This window comes from Cinclus cinclus, chromosome 4, assembly GCF_963662255.1.
Source record: "Cinclus cinclus chromosome 4, bCinCin1.1, whole genome shotgun sequence".
Taxonomy (NCBI): domain Eukaryota; kingdom Metazoa; phylum Chordata; class Aves; order Passeriformes; family Cinclidae; genus Cinclus; species Cinclus cinclus.
The window spans coordinates 44,231,010-44,255,390 of record NC_085049.1 but is presented as its reverse complement, the minus strand read 5'-3'; the positions used below and the strand labels follow the sequence as shown (position 1 = coordinate 44,255,390).

The window sequence follows — 24,381 nt, the reverse complement described above, 5'->3', positions numbered from 1 at the left end:
GATTAAATGTGAAATATAAAACCAAAGTATGCCAGTAGGCATTTCACAGCGTGCTCACATTCAGCAAAGGTATGGTTCTGGATCACAAAGCAAGCCTCTCATGTTAAAATAAATGGTTACCTGGAAAGGAGTAATCAAATTTCTGTTAATGAGTCAGTGGTATTCTGTGATAGTAACTAGCTGTTAGAGTCCTGGACAGTACAAATAACCTGTCCATGAGCTTTCTCTTGCTTCAGCTGACTGTTTTTAAGACTGCTTTGACCTTCCTTTTGAATAATTTCTAGATTTTGTTCAGACAATATACCCAGTTTTCCCCCGTCTGCTGAAGTGATGCTGACTTTGCTTTTACTGTCTGTTCTGTCACCCAGAAAAGAGTCATTTCCTCTCTAAAAATCTAAACGTTGTACCTGTACCGAGGATTTTCCAAATCCTTACAGTCATTCAAGAAAAATAGGAAGTAGTGACTAGATCTTATGGTCTGATTCCTTAAAGTGAGGTTATACCCCTATGACACATGCAGTTGGCCCAGGCAGCATGAACTGCTATTTAACTGAGCAGGTTCTTTCTTGTCAGTTTTCCTACTGGTTCTTCTGTAGCAGTGTGGCTGCTACTTTCTGTCATGTATTCGTGTCCTTTTTTGTATTAGACCTCTAGTTTAACACTAATAACCTGTTCCTTTGGACAGCTTGTTCAGTCAGAGTTTTCCAAAGGAGCTGCAATGCCCGGAACCACATCACTGTCAGGGAAATGCTTTGGTTGAAGTATTTTTCGTGTATCCTCTTTGTAGCAATGTGTTCTGCCCTCCGCAGGCAAACGTCTTAATTAACTGGGCCCCTGAAAAATAGGGAAGTTTGGAAAACTGTGATGGTATGGGCAGTTTTGAGATACAAGCTAAGACATAGCTTGTCTAGGACCTCCCTCGGCAGATTCTCAAGCATGTACTTGACCACGTGCTGCTGAGCTTTCCCAGTTCCATGGGCAGGGCAGGGCAGGGCAGGGCAGGGCAGGTGCCTTTGTTCTGTGTCACTGTGACGGGTCTGCGTTCTGCTGAGGCAGAGCCTGTGTGCCCACAGGTCAGAGTTCACTCTGCAGCAAAGTAACCTGAATTCTTCACTGCTCTTTCTTTCTGCATTGCATTCACCAGTTGTGCACTTGAACTGTCTTTGTCCTGAGGAAACCAGGATTGAGATTAGTGTCATACAAATCTCTTCAAATATTTGTTCTGGATGGTTTAATAACATTTAATCAGCTGGATAGTATTGCTATATCAGTACTCAAATTTAATGAATGCCTTTAATGATTTTATCTACTTAGGTAATAATATAGATTAATATTTTTCTAAAAATCATAGCAGACCATTTTTTAGAAGTTTCATAGAGCACACATTCCTCTGAGAGCAAAAATATGCACTAGGATCAGATAATTTTTCAATATTATTATTGCAAGTAGTCATTAACCTAAAATTACAGTCAGTTAAAATATCTCAATAGCTGATCTGTGCAAGACATATGAATTTAAATTACACATTTTTCCCATAGATTTGAGAGGGAGAACAGGCATAGGCACAGACTCAAAATGTATAAGCTTGTGTTTTAAATTTGTAACTAATTAATCGCTTATGAAATATGAATTAAATTTCCAAATCCACTCTCTTTTTCCCTTAGGTTCCTGATGTAAAACCTAAAAGTCTAACGAATCACCCAAATGGAGATTTTGCTATTGACATCTTCCAAAGAGTTGTGATCAGCAGTACAGATAAACCAGCATGATTTAGGCGTTATGTGACTTGTCTGCAGTTTTATTCCCTTCTGAGAGGGCTGCTGCAAGTCACGATGAGCAGCCTGTGATAAGGCTTTGTCCATACCCATTATTAAATAGAAATTGAGTATTTCAGATAGCAGGGCTTCTATCAGAGATTATCTTTGAAGAACATTGCCCTAGGAAGAATTGGCCCCAAAACCTCTAATACAAAAGTTTTCTGCAGATGACTTCCATCTGAAAAATGTGACAGCTTTCAAACATGCAACAAAGTTAAATTGCTACCTCATCCCTGAAGAAAGCATCGGTTTCTTTAGGTTCCAAGCTCCTTTTAAACACAGCAAAAGTCAAGAGAAGAAAGCCATAAAGGAAGTAGTTTGTAAAAATCTAGGATCTGTAGATCTGAAGAACACAAACATCAGAAAATATTTTGAAATGCGTAAGCTGTGATTGATAAGAGACTTTGGATGATCATTCCCAAGGTCTGTGCCCCTTCTTGTCCCCTGCCTTGCCCACTCCATTGCAGTAAATTCCTACTGACCCTCTACAGCAAAACTCCTCTTTCATGCCCTTTATCATTTGAAATGCTCTGGTTTTTGTCTCACAAGATGGGCATGAGGTATCATGTGCATTATTACAGACAAGATACAAGTTAAGGTGAGCTAATGTGTAATGGCTCTTCCTATAGATGTCTGGAGCCAAATTTGAATGTGTTTTGTTTTCTGATAGATCGCTCACTAAAACCAGGAAAGAAAGCAACACTATCATAGAACATATGAATGGGACCACCCTCCGTGGTGAGTTACTCTCCACTCCAGTTTGGCTTTGAGAAGGTCTTGGCTGTTAGTCAATAGTGTCCAGTTTGGGATCTGAAACTTAAAGAAGGATGTTGACTATGAGGACAGGATCTAGAGAAGGACAAGCCTTATTTCACAACACTGCAGAGAAAGACAGAATGAGGTGATCTTGTTCTCTGTGGATGGCAACAGGCTTAAGCCTCAGCAAGGGTGATTTAGTTTAGATCCAAGGGAAACATCTGAAGGACTGGAAGGGATTGCTTTAATAGACTGTGGAGTCTTGATCACTGGAGATTTGAGAGAATGGGGCAGATAAATGTATCTCTGAAATGGCTTAGGTGCAGTTGATCTTGTCTTAGGACAAAAACACAGTCTAGAGAACTTCAGAGAATCTCTTGTTTCATGTGCTTTTGTAGTTCATCTGGGGCTGGATCCAGCTCCACTTTACTCCAGTGCCTGAAGAAGGGGAAAAGAAAAAAAGTACGTGGAAAAGGGAAGTTCCTTTTAAAAATCATGCCACCTGTGCTAGAACAGACAGAGTATTTCAAGTCTTCCTCTCTTAGCCATTTTTACATTAACTTTTCAAGGCTTCTTTAAGAAGCAGTTAACTTGAAGCACTTCTGTCCTTTATGATGACTAGGATAAAAAAGTTACTTTGCTAGAAGAGAATCTGGGTCTTGGTCCAGAAGTGCACATGAATCTATCAGTAAAATATATCTCCAGGGTTTTTTTTCTTTTTTTGTTTCTTTCAGTCTTGCAGAATGGTGGTCTTCCAGCACTTTTGTAGCAGTTTCAAACACTTTTCATCAAAGCCATGTTAAACATGCTGTGATATCATAAACAAAAGCCTCTGTTCACAGAAAATTATTAGAATTTCCCCAGAGTCCTGCTGATACAGCATCTGTTGATACAAATTAAAATCATTCTGTGATGAATTATTGTGAATTTGCTGATAGGTTTTACAGTAGCTGAAATGTCCATTAATGTCTTAAAATTCATGCAGGGATGGAGGACATATGACAGGTTCAGCAAGAAGTTATCTTGGGGGAGGATGGGGGGGGAAAAAAACGCAAAGACCTTGAACACCACAGTCCCTGGGAAGTATGAAATGACAGCTCATACCCAAAAATGTCACTGGCAGGAAGAAATATTTTAGCTTAGTTAAGGGGACTTTGGTGTGACTTTCTGCTTTGCAGTGCTGTTCAGGGAGAGAAAAACAAGGGAAGAGGATGAGCTGGGGTAAAGTAAGGGAAAAGCCCCATGTGGGGATGTTTGTGCTCCCCACAGCACAAGACACTGATGTTTCCACAGCAGCCCTGCAATGCACCATCCACATTTGCAGAAAAAACGGTGCTACTGCTGCAGTCTTGTATCCAGCTTCTCTCAGCTGCTGCACAGGACAGTTACCAAACTTACTCATGAGTGTGATTTTGTTCTGGTGAAAGCAGGGCTGATACACCCCTAAACCGAAGTAAAGAAAAATGCAGAGAGCAGGAAAGAAACAGAAGCCCCAAATCCTTCACTCCTGTTTTGAGACAACTTGGACTCAAAAGGTTCTGGCATACTTCTTCACACTGGCAATTAAGACAGGAGCTCAGCAGCTTTCTGAAGGCAGCACCAACCAGTGCTGTGCCCCAGCACTACTGTGCCTTGGCATCCTGTAAAATGCTGACCAAGTCCTCAGCCCTGAGCAGGACATTGGGCTACAGACTTCCCAAAGTCCCCTTCAATTCAAACAATTCTGCAATTCAGAAACATCAGGAAGGAATTCAGTGGCTGGTGCACACACAAGGATGCAACACATGGAACATTATTTGTACCAAGCCATTATAAAATTTTGGAACAATTAATGTTGTCATTTTTATCAACCAAGATACGATGAAACCAGTGCATTTTAAATTCGAGGTGATGCATGCTCGAGCACTAAAAACACAGGTTTGACTGTGCAAGTGCATCTGTGCATAGTGACACACCATTCAGACAATTTACTTGCATAGGTCAGAACCCCTGATGTGAGGACCAAGAAAACATAAAAACCTAAGCATGCCACGTACCCACAAAGAAGTCTCTATCTGTCAAACAGCTGAATTCACAAAACTATCTGTGAGGACTTGTCTTCTGAACACCTGAAAAACCTTCTTCTAACTGTTTTATTATCTCCTATTTCCTGCTTTTGAATGACCACCCCATGGTTATGTAGTTTTAAGAACACTGCCTGCAAGCTCTTTCTGAAGGAGCATTATTTTTACTTCTTTAAAAGATTGCATTATAACTCTTATACTGAGCACTTCTGAGGTTAGGCTTTAAAGGTGGACCCTGGCCAAAACCAGGCAGTCTAGAGCTTACGCTGACAATGCTCTTTATTTCCTTGATTGCAAGATACACCACATACTTGATTGAGGCCAGGTCTTCATACTTGAAGCAAAATTAAGCCTTATCTTGTACTCAGATCCTGGCAGAACAGAGAAACAAAACACTAAGAAGCAAAAAATGACACCAGAAAAGGTAGGCTAACCACCACAAATTTCCAACTGACAAGCAGAAGTGAAAAAGGCTGTTTATTTATGAAGAATAAGGTGGCTTCTGAGATTATTAACATAATTAACAGCATGTCAAAATGGGGACTTTACTACTGTGAGTACCGAATAGTAGGTAAGTGATCTCTCTAATGGAAAAACAAAAATCACCAAAACCATCCTAGGAAGAAAACCTGCCTCATGCTTGTAGAAATGGGGACAAAGTTCTTTTCTTTCTCATCACATCACCTCTCCTCCACAGGTAACTTTGTACAAGGACTCCGATGGAGAAGACTTTGGGTTCAGTGTCTCAGATGGTTTATTGGAAAAAGGAGTGTATGTTAAAAACATTCGACCAGCTGGCCCTGGTGATCTGGGAGGTTTAAAACCATATGACAGACTTCTACAGGTAATGTTTCTGGCATTGTTCAGGTTTAGCATGAAGGGACATGACGTACAGATTACTTTGTAAAAAGGTTTATAACCACAGTGGGGGGTATTTGCGTATGCATCTTTGGAGATGTGATTGTAGAACACTGCAATTTTGTTATGTGGAACAGCCCTGTAATCTACATTGCTTATTGTATTTTAAATAATGAGCACCAGTGTTTGTTTGCATTTTTGCTGGGAAGGGATATGTGTACGGGGACCAGAAGGACAAATGGCCATAATTGCTCTGCACCACAGGTTTGCTGTGCAGATTTCTTAGATTTCTTTTCTTGGCAAGAAAAGGCAGCACTTCATGGAGCTTTGGACATCTACGCAGTGGCACTAAAGCTTCATTTTCCTGTGCAGTCAGGTTTACAGAAGCAAATTCTTTCAGAATGCTACGTATTTTAGAAGTCCAAAGGAAACATACAAATGCTCACTAGGAAGCTGGATTTCCAGACAGATTTTTCTTTTTTTGCTTTTCTTGATACAGACCTGAGAATTATTTGTGTTTAATTCAAATGTTGACTGACAGAGTTGGAATAACGTAATACTCACCCAGCACCACACTAACCACAGTGCCAAGCTGGACTATGATGAAAAAGCCAAATTATTTTTCAACTAGCCTCATAAAATACTTTATATAAATTCATATATATTAGGTAAAGCCAGAAAAGACCTGAACTGAAATTTCAGATGTGTTCTACTGCATTTGAATTGATGAACACCATGAAAAACTATGTGCTGTTAAATGTCATTACTGGAGTGAGCATTGTGAGAGCTGGCAACAGCCAGCACCAGAGTAAATATCCCCACTTCAGCTACATTCTGTTTAAAAGTGAGTAGAAAATTTAACTGATGTCTTCAGAGCAGACATCACAGTTAAATAGTCTTATACTGGGCAATTGTCTACTTGGAATAGTTAAATCAAGCTCCATGGTCTCAAGGATAAATTTGTTTCTCTTGTGATCTCTTTATTTTTTTTCCTAAAACAGTAATAAAAATCAATCTTCTCATCCATCAGGTAAACCATGTTCGCACCAGAGACTTTGACTGCTGTTTGGTTGTGCCCCTCATCGCAGAATCTGGCAATAAACTGGAACTGGTCATTAGCAGAAACCCACTGGCACCTCAGAAAGGAAGCTCAGAACAACACACTTCAGGGAGTGGGGAGTGGAGCGATCCGAACGCTGCCTTCCTTCAGCAGAGTGGACACACCAGTGTTAGTGCGGAGACACGGGATCCTACAAATACATTATAGCAGAAACCATTGCAACGGGACATTCGGTAACTAAAAGACATTATGGTGCTAAATCCATTCAAGATTTCTCTGAAATTGAGGTTTAGATGCTGTACAGCACTGAAAAGCACAGGAGGTCAGTTGGTCTGTCTCAAGGCTTCTATTAATCCACAGTTACTTTGGAAATATTTTCATTCTTCATTAAGTCATTCCATTCTAAAGCAATCTAGGATTAGTAACAGTAAAAAAATACATAAGGGCCTTTTTTTTTCCCCAAATAAGAAACTGGGGAGATGTTTTAAACAAGATCTAAATGTTCTTCTCCCTTCAGCAGCAGCAGCAGCTGTTTGAGGGGAAAAACACGGAGTTAACCTCTGCTAACAAACAGTAGTGTCCAGCTTATGTCGTTTTAAAAAATCATTTTATCAGGAAGGTGCTGGTGTCTGAAGGACAGGGCAGAGTGGTTTACTGCACTGGCTTTTCCTGGGAAATGACAACAACTCCGATTTTGGAAACCTTTATTCGCTGGCGAGAAGGGTGCACTCATTAAGACAAAGCAGGGGTTAGATGTTATAACAAAATGCTTGCAGGAAGCTGCAGTTTGCATTGAACATTACTCCCCTCTGCAGCAAACTTTGTTAGAACATATGTTATTCCCTATGCAATGAAATATTTAATAGTATGTCTTGCAACCTGTGAGGATTTTAAGCAGAGACTTTTTTAGTGGGATAAAACCTCTGACAGGGGATTACTGAAAAGAATGAAACAAGTTCAGAAAAATTAGAAGGGTTTTTTTTTAAAAGAAAATGTCTTTTTTAAAAGTATGTCAGTGGAGATTGATACAAAAGCTCTCTAATGATCCATAAACGAGTAAACTTGTATCTTCACACGAGCTTTTTAAGTCAATCAATTTCTTGAAGGAAGAAAGGTCCTATTTAATGCTTTGTTTTCAGCCTTCTTTATGATAAACATTACCCCCTGCAACACATTTTTAGAATTTAAAATTGTAAATATATTTTACAAACACATCACACAAATTGTCTCCTCTCTCCTCTTCCCCCAAGCAATAAAATACTGCCAGTTGCTTTATATGCGCACCAGCAGCTGCATTGGTTTATTCTGGTATTCAAGTTGTTATTGGTAATTATTGTTATTGGTGAATATAAAGATACTGGATTTGTACATTTGTAGAGTCTCCATATCTAAGCAATCACCTTACAGAGTTGTTTCTGGTCAATTTAAACTGTTTAATGTATCCCTGTTGCTGTTTCCAATACATAAACAAGCTCACCTGCCCTGCACACACAAGTATCTCTGATTTCTATTTCAGCACTGCCAGAAAAGGTCAGAATGACATTCAAGACTGAATCATGTTAGAAAAAACAAAATCTCCAAGGTTCATGAGTCACTTAAATATGTATTTTTATTTGTAACAAATAAGTATTAAACTGTAAAGTATTTTTGTACAAATTTAATACTTTAATAGCATGATATTTATCGTCTATGTTATGTTTTTTGAAATTAAAACTGTTGCAAATATTTGTATGGAAAAACTGTATAAATTGAAATAAACAGTGATTTAAAGACATTAAAAACGAGGTAGAGTTTTTTGATTTTATATTTTTTCCCACAGTTTTAGAAAAAAAAACAGTTTTGTATTTATGGTATACTTTTTCCTACCCTATGTGAAAAGAAAAAAATTTGAAAGGTAAGCAGGTTGTCCACATTTTAGTACTGTGTGTCTGAAGTTTGATTTAACATTCAATTTATTAATCCCAAAACTGCAATGCAGCAAGTCCCATAGTACACATGAGAAAACTGAAAGTGGAATGTTATTTGAACTCTGATTTGAAGTTTTGCTTTTCTTAACCAAGATCATAATCAGCATAGAACTAATTAGCTAAAGCAGCAATGGCAAGTTCTACATCATAGAAAAAGTTTTCTATGTCACTGATTGCAAATTTCTTGTTATGCCTGTAACAAGACTGAAATCCATAATCCATCAAAGCTTCATGGCCACAAATCTGCCATGTCAGAGAAACCTAGACCCCTTGGTAAACTGTTTTTTTTTTTTTTTTTTTTACTCAAGGAAACTATAGTCTTGGCACATCATCAGTAAGAGCACCTCATCAATACTGTAGCATTTGGAGATGGATAAATCTTGGAGGTGGATAAATGCTTTGGACAGCTAGGAGTCTGTAAATCAAAATACATCACTGTGTATTTTTAAGGGAACATCTATATCCTTGAAGACCTGCAAGTTCATTCTTCAGCAGAACAGAAGAATGATGTGATTTTTGATGACCACTACGGCAGTGAAACTACTAAAAATGGATCACTGAAAATGTAAGAGGCTCAGTGTAAAACAAGCTGTTCTTCATAGAACATGCAAAACCAAGAAAGCCTTTGAAAGGCACCTCCACATTCAGCTTCTCTGTCCCAAAAATCTTGAACAAGTTCAGTAACAGTTCACACAAGGACCAATTAATACCTAACTGCTAGCTTTTGAAAAGCTTCCTAGGAATTTGTCCCAAAGTTAGATTCTTAAGTCGGGAAGATCCAAGTGGGGATTCTTCTACTGCAATCTGCCAAAACAAAACAAAAACGTTACCCAACTTTGATACAGACCTGCAATATATTAGAGCGTTTTTTGAAGAAGCTTTCTCCATGAGCTCAGAAATTAGGTGTTAAAAAAACGCAAAACATCTGTTTGCAGGTTTGACTTTATAAAAATCAATTTAAATTATTAAATTTTATATACATTGCTCACAGCGTATCACCTAAAAAATTACATTTGTGCACAAACCATAAGCTGATACAGGCTAAGCTGGCCAACAGCTCACTCTGAGAGTAAAAATATGTTTAAGTTTACTACTATTGACATTAAATCTTTATTTTGTGTATTAGCCATATACTGTTCTGCAAAGACATCTGCCAAATTTGACTGCATCACCAATTAATGGTCAACTTGAAAATTATTAAATAAATGTAAATAAAACAATCACAACAGTGCATCTTGTAGTGGTGAAAGAGTGCAAACGTTTATTTTAGACGTTCTCAGTAAGGAGATACTTACAGGGCTAATTTCTGTAGCATCCTCAGATGTAGGAATTTGTCTTTTACATGGACTTAGCTGCATACTGCATGTCTGCTTTTCACTGAGAACTGATGACCCTTCCTGTGTCATGAGGTCACTTTGAAGTTCAGGTGGGTCAGGAGCACCTTGACTAACAGAAACAGACTCGGTCACTAGCTCTTGACTTTGCCAGCACTTCATCAGGGGAGAGGACATTTGTTTGGGACAGCTGTTTGTTTCCGCAATTGCCTCTCTCAAAAATCTCTGCAAACGTGTTTTTCTGGTTATCTCCTTGTTCTTTACTGCTCTCCTGAGGTGCAGCTCCTCAGCCACGATGTAGACACGGCAGCGTCCCCTGGTCACGGCTGTGTACACGTGCTGCCAGTGCTGCCGGCCAGCATTGCCAACCACGTACACAACGGTCCTTTCCTCAGAGCCCTGAAATGTGGGACAACGCTCGTTCAAAGGCTGATCGCCAGGAAATAGTTAAATTAAAAAGACAAGAATGAGGAAGTTGCAGGCAACTGGGGACACTCGAGAATATTTTCTATCCTGCATTCAAGGAATTCTAGTGTCAAGAAAAGTTTCTGATTCTTTCATGAGGGAATATAGTGCGTTAGCTCAGCTCACAGCTGCTGTGTTTTTACCTGGAATGTGTGAATAGTTCTGGCCCAGGCATGCTTTATGTGACACAGCTTCCTCAATGCCTTGTAGTTCACAGTGAAAGTGGAGCCATACGTGCTGCTGATGGTCAGCAAGCGCTGCTTATCAATTTCTGCATCCTAAAGGAAGAGCACAACACTCAGCAGTGAGTCTGGATCGGCTGCTGGAGCAACATCAGTACTTCCCTATTCTAGCTTTCCCTGAAATTACAACAGCTGCAACGTCAACCACCTGAAAGTTTCAGAAAATACTAAACCCAAGAAATTGCTGTCTTTTACTGGAAAGGAAAGGAAAGAACAGTTTTCAAGGAAAGTAGTTTTCACTGTTCAGGGCCTACCTTAATTACTGATACTTTCACTGCTCAACTCACTGAATCCAGCAAAAAAAACTTTTTTTTTGTAGCTGTTACTTTTAGGGCAGCTTGGTTTTCTACCAGAGAAAACTAAACCTGTAACATTACTCATTTACTTCAGACTATGTTAAACATTATCTATTTTAATTACAATACATTTGAGTATTTACAGAATCTATTTACACTGAACATAATCAGACCAACTGAAACACACTGTACCCAGAATTGAGGTTGAGTTCTCTATTGTAATTTGCCTCTTTCATGCCTTTTAGGTAAGTGCTTAGCAGAACCAAGTAGGTATTACATGCTAAACTTAAAAAGTGTGCATTGTTTTGTTTTGGGTGCTGAATCATTTCCCACCAGGTTTTCTTTGTGTGAGTTCTTGCAGCAAGGACTTACCCCTGTTATGAAAAATATATCTCCATTGCAGAGTCGTTTGCCCTCCTCATCAGCCTCTGCAGTGAGTGTGATTTCTCCACTTCTGCATTTCTGGCCCTTAGGACCCTCTCCAACACCACAGGCTGCCAAGAGATCCTTGAGATACACATTGCGCGTGCTGGCAATCTTGTCCCCCCTTTGAAAGAGAAGTCGGTTCTTATGGTCTCTAGGTCAGAGAAACAAAAAGGGGAAAGTGTATTTACAAAATGTGCATTTACCATCTCTCAGTATTTTTTCTCTTTCCACTCTCTATACTTGACCCAGGTTAAAAACTTTAATAATATTCAAAATAGTTAGGGTAAATCATTTCCATCTTGAAGTTAAGTGAAACCATTTAGTAAAAACCAGTAATACAGAGTAGCTAGTAGAGTACTTCAGAATCTATTTAGAAATCATATAGTAACAAAAACAAAGATAACCTTGAGGGATTTTTTCATGTTCCTTTTATATGGCTTTTGAATATTCAATAGTAACTTAAAATCTCAGAATTCGCATAGTGAATTTAAATGAAAAGCAGTTTACCACTGTTCAAAACGAGATTAAAAAAACATCAAATAAAGTTTATTGTATAAATTATTTATAACATAATCAGATCTAGAGGAAATATTGGAAGTTTTACAATCTTATTTTACGGTGTTCACCTGGCTATAACACTTTCAAAAACAAAATTAGATTGGTCACAGGAAAAATGTGAAACACTGGATTACCTGGTTAAATGATTTGAATAGTGTTGGCAACAAAGTTCATTTATTAGATCACAATCTTGCCTAAATCATACAAAAGAAGAACAAAATCGTGATATACAAAACATACAATTGCAAGCAATGTCACAAGAGCATTAGTTTACAAATAACGGAAAAAGTCCCTTTTCTGACTAACAATCTTCCACCACCTATTAAGAACAATTACTTATTCAGAGTTTAGAAGACAGTGCAGTAGAGGAACAGATTTGTCTACATACCATAGAAAGTTTTTGCACCGTACATCTAGATTAGCTAGATTTGATTTTAAGATAAAGAAGAAATCTAAAGAAAAACTAAAACCCGGACAGATTATTTTCTGTCTGTGGATATATTAAAAAGAACAAGATTCATTTGCTTTTTAAAGACCTTGAATTTTAACTTTTAAATTCAGCTTAAGTACCCATATTCTAGAAGAATCATACACAAAAATCACTAATAACAATATTGTACCCGAATGCAGACTGGAGGGAAAAATTGGTATCAGAGTTACTAGCATTTACAAATCACTTACTAGCTCACTGGGAACCTCTAAGTAGTGGGTGTTTTTTGCTTACTAAGAAAAGGTTCTTCACAACTGAAGTTGGAGGATTTTTTTTCCTAAGTACTCTTGTGCAGAACTCAAGGTTTTGGACTATTGGTACTACCCCTTTCATCCCTTCAGTGCATACGATTCATGCTCCTGTGATTACTAATTCCCAATCTTTCTTCAAAGTGTGTTAGACTCCTACATCCCACCCTTCTTAAGTGATGAGTATTCCAAGTATCTAGTAGTTTTATACTATTGCCACTAGTCTCTCCAACTCAATACATTCAGCTATTTTTAGATTGTGGCTGCTAGCAAGGATTTTTTCAACATCTGCCTGCACACTCCATTACCTTCTGAAAGCAATAAATTGTGATTGCTTGGCATCCTCCAATCCTGGCCCTTTTTTAAGTAAAATCTTTATTGCAGTTTGTAAATCTGTTTTAAAGGACAAAGGTAAGACATAAAAATACTCAGAATTTTAAAAAGAAAAATATAATTCAATATGAAATTGCCTTTGCTTATTTCTTGCTTTCATGACATCTCAACTTTTTTAAAACAAAACAAAAAAGAAACAAAAATACCCCTGAACAAAACTCCCACACAAGATGACACACCCCCCAAAGAAACAGAAATACACCACAAAATACCCAAGAAAACATCATGCAGTTAATCCACTATTAAAATCTGAGAAACAAGAGCAGTATGAAAAGAAACAAATTCTTATTTCTGTGTTAAACAACAGCTGCATAGAGCATATTTCATGCAAAATAAGGTTTTGATACAGCACATTGAAGACGTAAAGATCAAATATTTTTAAACCACAGACCTATACACTTGGATTTCACAGAAGGAATCTACTTTCAGTATTCTGTTTGCTGAGTATTTTGCTACAGTAAGATAAGGTGATAATGTTTGTATTATTTTTTTCTACATTCCCCTTGAAGCTTTTTGATGCATGTAAAAGAGAGGCCACTCAATCCACTTATACCCAATAAATGTCAAAAAATCCCAATAAACAATGGCTCTACCCTGACCCCAAAAAATTTTACAAGAAATACTGGCATCTCTTCTTTGAATTTTTCCTAACTCAATTCTACAGCTGGGAGCACATTCCTGTCCTGCACACCATACTGTTACAGTTGATTTTTACTCAAATGATTCACTTCTGAATCAAATCTGAAAATCTTTTAAGGTTTGACAGCTCCAGCTACAATACAAAAAGACAACCACATTCGATTACAGGGGTGGAAGCTGTGCCCCCTTTCAAAGTCTAACTGATGAGCTGGAGCCCTACAGCCCATTCTTTACAGGTCTTGCTGCATGCACTTACAGAATGCAGAAGACAAGCTATGACTGTAGCAATTAAATTCATACCACAAAGCCAGACTAAAATCTTCCCAAAATTTTTGTTCCAGACAATAGTCTATGCTTTACCAAAGGAAAAATCGAGATCACAAACTGACTGTACACACATACTCTCACAATTCCCGCCAGCAGGCAAAGCAATAAAAATAAATTTCTTCTCCGGGGTTGGCATTGTCATTTCCTCATTCCAAGCAGAAACTTTCAGCACCTCATCAAATTCAGGAAGCTGCCGGTGAGAGATTCTGGACCAGAGCATTGGAGGGAAACCGAAAAGTTATTTTCAGTTAAAGAATTCCAGCGTATCGTCATCTGTATCAGCCTGAAGTTCACCACTTAGAAATTTTTTGTCATCCACACTACATGCCCTGAAAACTCTTTCCTTGGAGCATGACTTAATTTCACATTTAAAAAATTGGTAGTTCATTCCCTAAACCCTCCATCGCAGCAGCAGATACTTAGTATTACCTATACAGTTCTTCCCATGGGAGCAAAATGCAGTAAAACGGAAGTGTTATAAAAAAATAAGAATGTTTATAAAACACTTAGTAGTAGTAGGTATCTTGCAAATGTTCCAAATATTCTCAAATTCAATTAACATCAAAACCTAGATTTTGTTCTTAGAGGTTTAAAAAAGAAATCAAGCACTGATAGGAAACAAGATTATTTCCAAAACAAAAGTAATGCAAATGCTGGAAACGTTTACTCTTTAGGTATTGATACAGAAAAAAAAATAGAAAGAAACTGTGATGTAATGGCCCTTTTCATCTAGACCATCCAAGCAATTCAGTCTGTTTTAGTTGTTGTCATACTTATGAACGATGTCTTTAAAACATTTTTTCCAGAGAAGAATTGTAAGCCATTTTAGAAGGCAGAAAGTCAGTTTTGCATTTACAATTAATGTGAAAACAACAGAGAGTATCTGATAGTGTAACAGTGAAATACATCCCATAAAATTCAAGAGCATTCCAGCACACACATTTTTTTGTCCAATATATACTTCTGAAAAAATCTTTAGGGTTTTGTTGCTGTTGTTTTGGGAGTTCGTTTTTTAAAACCAATGTTACGGAATTGGACTGAAAAACTTTACAGAAGCAGTACTAGAGTAAAATCTGGATGCACTGCCATTTGCAGGTAAAAGGCCAGGCAAGAATTACAAGAATTCTTCACACACACATCAGGATATCCTACCTTGACGCATTATCTACAATTAGTTGTGATTCAGCTCTATGGTTAGTCCGCAGTTCCACAGAAAAGCCTCTTGATTTTAGACCCTCAAAGATATCAGCTAACATGTTTCCTGGGTCTATGCTTGGTAGCTGTCTAGTATCACCTAAACAGAATGCACGTTAGTTTTTGTGAGAAGGAATATCATTATCATCTGTTGAAAATTGCCTTTAAAAGACCAGCACTGGAATGAATAACTACTCAAACCTTTACATAGTAACATCCATCCTTAATACAATTCACATGAAATAAAACTTTCAGGAATCTAAGAAACTTTGGGAATAATGTTCTCGTGTAGTTTATGCTGTTTGGCACTCCTCACTCAGTAATGTTTTACTAGCAAGTGCAAATCCCTCTGCTTGATGATCACTGACAGTGATCCTATCTTATTTAAACACACTTTGAAAGCTACATATTTAAAAACCAATGTGATAAATGGCATGCCAAAAAGGAAACCTCTAAGAAAGAATAAAAATTTGATTTTATATTTCATTGATTTTTAAATTAAACCAAGATGATCCTAACATTAAGAAGGGCATGAAAACTCCCTTCTAACACAGGATTCATATGATAACAGTAGCTCCTTCAGATTTAAGGAAATCAGAGAAGCTTCCCAGTTGCAAGATGCAATAACCTACCACATGGAAGTCAGAATAAGACAAAACACTGCTAAACAGATAATGGAGATACTGATACCTTCATACTAACATTTGGAAACCTGTCTATCTCATCTGACCATAAGAAACAGCAGTAGCATCAAGTACAGAACAATGCAACATTCTCAGGTTTTTAAGCGACTCAGTGGGAGCTCTGATACTTACACTGTATACTGTGCATTATTAAACATTGTATAATGCTAAATTTGCTGTTTCACTTACCTAGAATAATAAGTTTAGCAAGCTGAGCATGCTCACACAAGAGTTTTAAAACTAAACTAAGAATGTGTACAGACACCAAACTTCCTTCATCCACAATGAGAACTGTAACTGCAGAAAACTTCCATGGCTGTGCTTGCTCACTCCGCCTCCACGATTTAAAACTATAGATAATCTAGAAACAAAGAAAAATAAAACAAGCTCTGACACTAATCAACTGTAAACTATGTAATAAAAGTAGACACGATGGTATCATTGAACCACATGTATGTTTGTATGTAGAGCTATTATCCAAAATTCTGAACTTACACCTGCAAAGACTCAGAAGACTCAACCATTCAGTCTTAGTTTCCTCATCACTGAATACATTTCTAGCTGAGATTAGGGACACTGACTTACATAAAAGCACAGTCTTTTTTTTCCTGCAGGAGCTGTTAAAGACACAAGGTCAGCCATTAGGTTGCTCAGTAACAGAACCTCCTACTGCAACTTGCTGTCATTAATAATACCCAAAACTGCATGGGGGAACAACTAGCTATCCACTCCCCAAAGATAAAATAAGCCAACAATACTTTTTATGTTAATATAATTTCTATTTATATGGGTTAATCCACAACTCCAATGTCTTCTTGGCACCTTTTGTTGCCTAGAACTGCAACCAAACCTAGGCCTAAGTTTATTAATAAAGAGTTTGCTTTCTACTTTTTTTCTAAAAAAAAAAACCCCATAATACCTAACATTAATTAAGAAAACACTGTGCAAATGAAATTTCTCTCATTATTCAACCCCAGGCTACTGATCTTTTCATGTATGTGCTGCTATGATTGCTAGGCAACAGGATCCTAGAAAACAGCTCCACCACCTAGAAATTATTTTCGTCTTCATTAAAATAAAATGCAAAACCGAGAAGCTGAAAAAAACAGATGCCCTAGAGAAGCACAAGTTTCAGATGTATATAAATAGTAAAGAAACCAAAGTTACCAAATAATGTATTTCAAATGACAGATTTTTGATTCCCCAGAACATAATGCTGACTTTCTGTATGCTGATAAGCTGTACCCAAAAATTAACATTAATAATGATAATAGGCTACACATTTTTTAAGGGGAAGTTCAAGAACAAGGGGGTTTTTTTCCCAAAATAAGAATGGACAGTGCCAAAAGGTGTTTCAGAACCTAATTAAAAAAAACAAACAAAAAACAAACAAACAAACAAAACAAAACAAAAAAAAAGACACAAAATCCAAAACAAACCTTACCTGATGCAAAGTATATGAAGGAAGCTGCGTTTTTTCTCTCAAAAGACTTGTTGCCCTCCCTGTAGGTGCAGTGAATAGTACATTCAAAAATTTTTTTGCATACATATTCTCTGATTTCCAGTGTTGTTCAAATGTATTCCATTCCTCAGATGCATCCAAGTCTTTTTCAAAGTCCTTAGAAGCAGCTTCCACTTCTACTTCCATCTGCTTTAAATGATGAAAAAGGCAGCTAACTATTGTACTCTTCCCACAGCCTCCTTTTCCACTGATGATTGTGACAGGATTAGAACAAATTTTTTTTACAGCAATCATCTGATCTTTGTCTACCTCCGCTTTACTTTGGCTACCAGACATAGAGCCCACCTCCTTTTCAGGAAAGTGATTTTCACCATTATGATTGTCTGGAATATTTTCCTCCATTTCATGTGCCTGGGTAATATTTATTTTGTTATCTACTGTTTCTCTTGGTGACTCAGAAATGCTAAGTATTTTTTTCACATCCACATCCAGTTTCCATGTATCATTTGACAGAAGGTCACCTACGTACATTGCGATATCTTTTTCAGATTTGTAAAGATGAGGCAGAAACACCAGCTTTTTTTCTCTAATAACTACATCCTGATCTTTCAAAAATTCAAGAGACTGCCAAACATGTTCAATGGACATGTGTTTAGATACAAAGCGAGCTAATTCATCTTGATCTTCGTATGTGTGTCCCATTTGTCTACAGCGTGTCTTGAGCTGATCATACAGAATTAATGCATTCTTCTGCAAGTCAGGAATCTTCCAGAGGAGGTGTTCACACTGACAGAAGGCAGCCCACGTTGCCTCACAGTGAGGAAGGTTCAACTCCTTATAGATAATCTTCTCCCCAGAAAGAGTAAAAGCAAACACAGATTTATTTCAGAAGATGTTAGCCCTTGCTGAATAACACTGCTCCTAGTAAATACAAATTGCAATTCAGAGGGTAGAAGTTTGCAAAAATGTACATACTTTTCATAAAGCAAAATACTTAAAAGTACGCTGGAAAAATTCCTCATAGTCACCCTTCTGTATGAAACAGAAACTTTAAAAATAAAAAACCTGGCACGGAAATTGGGTATTAGGCAGAACTCATGCACACCAAATAACACATTTTCATGTAAAGGTACATAAACTGTAAAATCAGAGCACAGGAAAGCCACTGGCCAGACTACCGTACCCAATTCTGAACATGTCCAAGAAATATGCCACCTGTACAGACACTACCATAAAACAGTGAAAGATTGAGATGTGCAAAACAGATAAAACTATTGAGAGCAAGAAAAATTAGCTATGCTTGCTCAGTCATAAGAGTAAAAGCTGAAGAGAGCCTTCAAGCAATAAAAAACTGTAGTGAGAATGGAGGTCCTTGAAGCAAGAGAGCAAAAAGTCCATATTGCATCAAGGAACGGTCAAACTGGACATCAGGAAAATCTTCTTAAAGGAAATTATGTGAAACACTGGAATATATTGGTGACCCTGTTGAATCTCTGAAATCAGAGGTCTTAAAGACAAGTCAGAACATCCATCAGTAAAGCACTAGTGCCTAAAGCAGAGGGAAAACCAACCACATTTGTGAAAGCTGTAGCTCCCTTGTGAGGTACAGAACTGCTACGGTCAGGTGCAGCAGCAAAGCTGACAGCAAGCACAGCAAAGGAAAACAGGAAGGTAAGCAACCACTGCAAATTCCATTACAAAAACAAACTACTGAACCACAGACCTCCTACAGAGAAACTTACCATGAAAACATAGATACTGTTCTACATACTAGGAACAGAAACTCTCACTTACCACTATAAAACCAAAGAGAACAGTTGAGGATTTTAAATTAGCTAACTTTTGGCCCAATTACCTCAAGCATCTAATTTTGTGTCCCTTGTAGAAAACACTAAACAAATGGTTGCAACAAAACCACTTTCCAAAATCTTCTGAGATTAATTTATTCTAGACCAACTGCAAAAACAAAAACCTTTAGCTAAAACTGAGTCCACTACACATCCCTTTCCAAATGAACTATGCTTTGCCCCTACAAATGCCCACTGAACCAAGTGAACCCAACCAAAACAGCACTGCAGTCTAATGCACCTCAAACGCAGCACACACTGTACTTTTACTGTATGTAACATTACTTACCCTGCTGAATCCAAGTTTCCATGGCTCGTCCTTTAGTATCTCATCCAATTTTGTTACCATCTCATCAGATACCTCCTCACCATCCGTATCAGCCTTTCTTTGCCAACACATCTTATCTAACAGACAGCAAAAGTGACGTGGCAGAAGAATTGGCAAGAATTCCAGTATCCTGGGAAAAGCCAGAGCTCCCAACACTGCTTTTCCTGCAACTGCACACACCACAAACAAAGGAAGTTTTATGCCATATACAAAGATTGCTGCAAAATTATTTATACTGACTCTGCCTTAATCCTTCTGCCTCCCCTATATCCAAGACATCACAAATTTCTTTCATTTTTTTTACTTTTCATAACCCTTTTGAAGATTTTTTAAAGTCTGTTTTCCCTAAACTGCCTTAGGGAAAAAAACAATGTAAACAGATGACAAAAAACCAGCAATTAAATGTACTCACTTGGAAAATATGTATCATACACTTGGTTTAAACTGCATACTCAACAGCATTTTGTAGAAAGTCAGTTCAGACCTCACCATGCCTGCCTCTTATCTAAAAATAATTTTCATAGAGATGTACAGAAGAACCCTTCAAATGCAAAATAAGAAAAGAGGCTTCTAAATTTGTAGTATTAGATCAGTAGAGGAACTTACAAAAAAAAGTGCTCTCCGCTGGCCTTCTCAATGACCCCAAAATTAAACTATCACTTTCCCTGTTTACATAAGTTATGGGCTGAGAGGAATAATGAAACTCATCTGCTCTATATTTTGCTTTTAAAAAGTAATTTCAGAAGAAATAAAAACTAATTTAAGAAGAAAGTGAGACTTTCAGAAGCTTTATCGCTTGGAAAAAATAGGCTATTTCTAGTTAAGTGTTAAGAAAAATTTAAAACGCAAATTTTTCTCACTTAAGTACTTTTTCTGATCACTGTCTTAACCTCATAAAGACAAAGATAAAACCTTTTCCTTTTTAAGCAAGTACTTAATTTACACATAAATCATCAATACACACTATTTCCACACACAAAAAAATACCATGAAGGCTTGAAGAACAAACTACTTGAGTCCATAACAATTAAGGACAACAAAAACATTCACAACACTAGCAGTAGCAGCTGAGGTAGAGGAATGATCTATATTGCTCAATGATAGAGAAAGATTAAAGCTTAAAATGCAGAAAATTAATTTAAGCTAGATACTAGAACAGAATCACCAACTACAAGACGGATGAAGAGAGTACATAAGCACACTATGCAATCTTTTTTATCATTACAAAAAGAGAACCAAAATCCTGAAAGCCTATAGAACTCTGAACGTTTTCTTCTCCTTACACATGGGATTTGAAGTCAAGTCAGTTCAAGTCTAGCAGAGGCTCTGAACTCTCCCATTACATGCGATCTGACATGCAAAAGCATCACCTCCATCATCTGACGTGACACAGCCCACTAAACCAGGTACTGGAAAACTGCTTGCTTACACATAACAGTAGGTATACCCAGCCTGTCTGTACAGCTATGGAAACAGATCATCTGAGCAAAACAAGAGCTCTGACATCAGACATCCTGACTTTCTCTGCATTTGTGTTTTGCTTCACACCAGCTAAGTCTAGTCCCACAAACTGAATGCCCATTATAGATCAGAGTACCTCAGGAATGCAAGTGGAACACATTGTTTGGGTTTCATCCAGCAGGGATCCAGTCAGTACTTTCAGAGACTGCACCACAGTGGGGACAAGGGGAGAGCAGACTCCTGATCCAATCTCTTAACACTCAGGCAGTTATGCTCATGTAATCACACGAACACTGCCCACAACAGCATCTTCAGAAGTCTGAACTATCTCCATATGCACACACTCCAGTGCTTCCACAGTCTGTTCCCAGTCATATCAATCTGCTGACAGAATTCAAACACACCTAGAAAATCCATCTAGTGCAGCTGATTAGGACTAGGCTGAACTCCTTCACTGATTCCTGCACTACAGAGAAGCACCTACACTACTTTTGAACATATGCCAGCCCTAAAAAGCCATCACCACCATGCTTAAGTGGTGCTGAACCCATTTTTCAACAAGCCTTGTCATAGCTGAAAAATCTATAGGAAGCACCAGTGTCTTTGCATCGCAGAATCACAGAAGCATGAAAGGGTCTGGGTTGGAAGTGACCTTAGAGATCAACTAGCTCCAAAGCCCTGCCACTGGCAGGGACATTTTCCACTCGATCAGATTGCTCAGAGCCCCATCCAACCTGGCCTTAAGCACTTCCAGGGATGAAATATCCCTAGCACAGACAATTCTACTTAGCCTACAGAATTCAGCAAAGTCCTTCTTTATGTGCCTATCTAACTGATCAACTGTCCTGAAATATTTTAAAATAAAATATTAATTTGAATATACATTTCAAATTAATAAGTGTTAGTTTGAATGCAGTATATGAGATATAACTACTTAGCTTACAAAACAATTAAAACAGCACAGGATACACCTACATGATTTTGAAACATAATGGAAGATGTCATAATCCTTGGTATCTCTTTGGATGCTCCTTGGCTGCAGCTGTGAAACTTGGAACTGTTTTAGTTTTTCTTCAAGATTGCTGAAACTCAGCACAGAGTCCATAGGAAGCCAAGAAAAAAATTTTTCTTTCCAATTTTCAGGAACATTGCATTCCTTAAGAAAGAGTGAAAATACTTGTCGGTTGTTTTCTTCTACATCAGTCTGCAGAAAATATGACGGATATCCTTGCACAAAGTACTTTGACCCCATTTTTTTAGCTTTAACATTAACTTTCCACCAAGGGTCAACTAATGGAAAACGTCCAACTACTTCATATTCCTTTTTGGAGCCGCATTCCTGTATAATAACTGAAGCATTAAAAAGAAAAATCCAGTGTTAATTGACAGTCATAGAAATTAAGTTTATGTTGACTAAAAGAGTTTTGTTGGTTCAGTGCTATTTTTTGTCTTTTCTGTAAGTTTGAGTAATAAAAGTAAAGCAGGGGTTTTCATAAACACCTGATGCCAGCCCATCCATTAATATTAAAAAAAAAAAAATTAAACCAAACTCAGAAACAAGCACTAAGACGCTTTCTCTAAGGATGAGAAATAAATCTTGCCTATGAATTTATTTAGCTAATTAAATACACGTGGTTTAATATTATGGTTTACTATTTATTCCAAGTCAAGTTTACAACTGATTTTTAAACAGTTTTATCACAAAATATTCTATCACAATGCCTGCATAATCTTCAGATATGTTTGTAGACCAAGTATTTCCCAAGACTGAAACCACCAAAATTATAAAGAATTAATATAATAAATTCTTAACATTTTTATGACCTGGTTTGCCTCCTCTTTGCCTTCAAAAAAATAATACACCATTCCCTGATCAACAACTGGGGACCAATTGCTATGACCAGAACAAAGTGGGCACCTACATTTAGCAAGGCCCCTTCCTCACCAGGACAGCTCTTAGATCTGCAATAACTTAATTATTTCTCCCTGGTTATTTAGTTCAGTTTAGCCATTTTAAAAACAACTTGCTAAGCTCTTAGTAGAATGTTGGAAATCGTTAATATCAAGTACCAAGACTCTCCTGTTAGAAAAGAAAAAAAGTGGGGTTTTTTTGTGTAAAGTTAACTTGAATGGGAAAACCTTATGTTTCCTTACTGTTGCAAGCCTGTGCCAGCAGACCAGAACAGATCACACATCCCTTCCACTACCTGTTGATGACCTACTTCGGTTCCCTGTCTGTGAAAAACAGAATTTACTTTTCTGGTAGAATTTAAAAGGTTTAATGAAAAGACAACAGGAGACAGAAATAAAACTAAGGGTTAATACAGCTGGGTGTTTGGCAATTATTTAAGAGTGCACCTGCTACTTCAGAGATACCCCTTAAATATTTTTTCTCTTACATTAGTTTGTTGCATATTTATAGACTTTTATCATTTTTAAACTTCTCCACAAACTAGTTTGTATTTTTCAAGAACTGTTTAGCATGGGTACTTCTTGCATCCGCCTTTTTAGAGCATGCGTGTTTCTTGGTTGTGGTTTTAATACTTTTTTTTCATTATTAATTTTAATTTGGGCTTTGGCTCCTTTTTTCACAGACGGTGAGTGTTGATAATTGGCACGTCAGCAACAGGGTTTTCATTATTTGTTTACTGGACGCTATCCCAACCAAGCAGACAGTTCAAGCATATTATCAACTATTAACGCTATGCCTAACTTTTGCTAATAGCAGAAAATAAAACACTGTAACTACACAGCAAAGCTATTTTGATATTATACACACAGCGCTCATTTTATTACTTGCGAAAAAGCCACTAATAAAAAGCGCACTTGTAACACTGTCCCTCCGCCCGTGACCAATTCACACGGCCGGGCGGGCCGGGGCCCGGCGCCGCCTCCCCCGCCGCCATGCCCCGCTCGCTTCCCTGGTGCCCTGCGCCCACACCCCGTGCAGAGAGGGCACTGCAGCCCGGCCCGGTTCAGCCCGGCCCGGTTCAGCCCGGTTCAGCCCGGCCCGGTTCAGCCCGGCCCGGTTCAGCCCAGCCCGGCCCGGCCCGCCGTCCCTCACCGGAGCGGCGCGGGGGCAGCGCGGCCGACAGCTCCCGCCCGGCGGCCTCCAGGAACGCATCCTCGGCCAAGAGCGGTTCCTCCTCGAAGTCCTCGTCGCTCTCCTCCTCGTCGCTCGCCGCCTCCCAGCGCAGCGGCCGCAGGTGCCCCCACAGCTCCAGGGGCGCGCCCCGCTCCCCGCCGGCCCCCGCCATGCCGCCCCGGCCGGAGCTCTCCCCGCCCCCGGGAAGGGCGGGACGGCGGGCGGGAGCGGCACCGGGGCGTCGGGATAGTCGGGAACCGCGACGAGTCAGTTTGGGGGCGGTTTTTTTAATACTTCCGGACGTAATTCACTGTCATTACATGACCCCTATCACATAAACCATCAGATCTTAACATCGCATGTCCAGTGTATCCGATTATCA

At 38.4% G+C, this 24,381-nt stretch overlaps 2 protein-coding genes across 8 annotated transcripts in view; one reads left to right on the top strand and one right to left on the bottom strand.

Moving 5' to 3' along the window:
* Positions 1-7,003, top strand: part of GRIP1 (glutamate receptor interacting protein 1) — a 220,863-nt gene extending 213,860 nt beyond the window's left edge. For all 5 annotated transcript variants that reach the window (XM_062492005.1, XM_062492004.1, XM_062492003.1 and 2 more), the window contains 2 exons: positions 5,334-5,480; positions 6,525-7,003. In XM_062492005.1, coding sequence (XP_062347989.1) covers positions 5,334-5,480; positions 6,525-6,761 — 384 coding nt within the window. In that variant the 3' untranslated portion in view covers positions 6,762-7,003. The remainder of the gene's footprint in view (positions 1-5,333; positions 5,481-6,524) is intronic.
* Positions 6,667-24,171, bottom strand: HELB (DNA helicase B). 3 transcript variants are annotated; one of them, XM_062491998.1, is made up of 14 exons: positions 23,979-24,171; positions 21,890-22,264; positions 19,415-19,623; positions 17,261-18,124; positions 16,006-16,177; positions 15,092-15,233; positions 14,015-14,145; positions 12,889-12,973; positions 11,977-12,036; positions 11,231-11,435; positions 10,464-10,598; positions 9,817-10,254; positions 9,232-9,325; positions 6,667-6,744 (listed from the first exon to the last, which is right to left on the bottom strand). In XM_062491998.1, exons 1-13 carry the CDS (start codon positions 24,169-24,171, stop codon positions 9,239-9,241), a joined length of 3,096 nt encoding a protein of 1,031 aa, XP_062347982.1. In that variant the 3' UTR covers positions 6,667-6,744; positions 9,232-9,238. The 3 variants fall into 3 exon arrangements, with proteins under 3 accessions (XP_062347982.1, XP_062347981.1, XP_062347983.1); XM_062491997.1 differs by lacking the exon at positions 6,667-6,744 and having other exon boundaries at positions 7,231-9,325; XM_062491999.1 differs by lacking the exons at positions 6,667-6,744; positions 11,977-12,036; positions 12,889-12,973; positions 14,015-14,145; positions 23,979-24,171 and having other exon boundaries at positions 7,231-9,325; positions 21,890-22,853.
* Between the last annotated feature and the right edge of the window lie 210 nt (positions 24,172-24,381).

Coding starts and splice junctions, on each gene's coding strand:
- HELB (XM_062491998.1), bottom strand. CDS start 24,171: ATGGCGGGGGCCGGCGGGGAGCGGGGCGCGCCCCTGGAGCTGTGGGGG. Junction 15,234..16,005: donor TGCTAAACTTATTATTCTAG/GTAAGTGAAACA, acceptor CATTCTGTTTAG/GTGATACTAGACAGCTACCA. Junction 10,599..11,230: donor ATATATTTTTCATAACAGGG/GTAAGTCCTTGC, acceptor CTCTTCCTTTAG/GATGCAGAAATTGATAAGCA.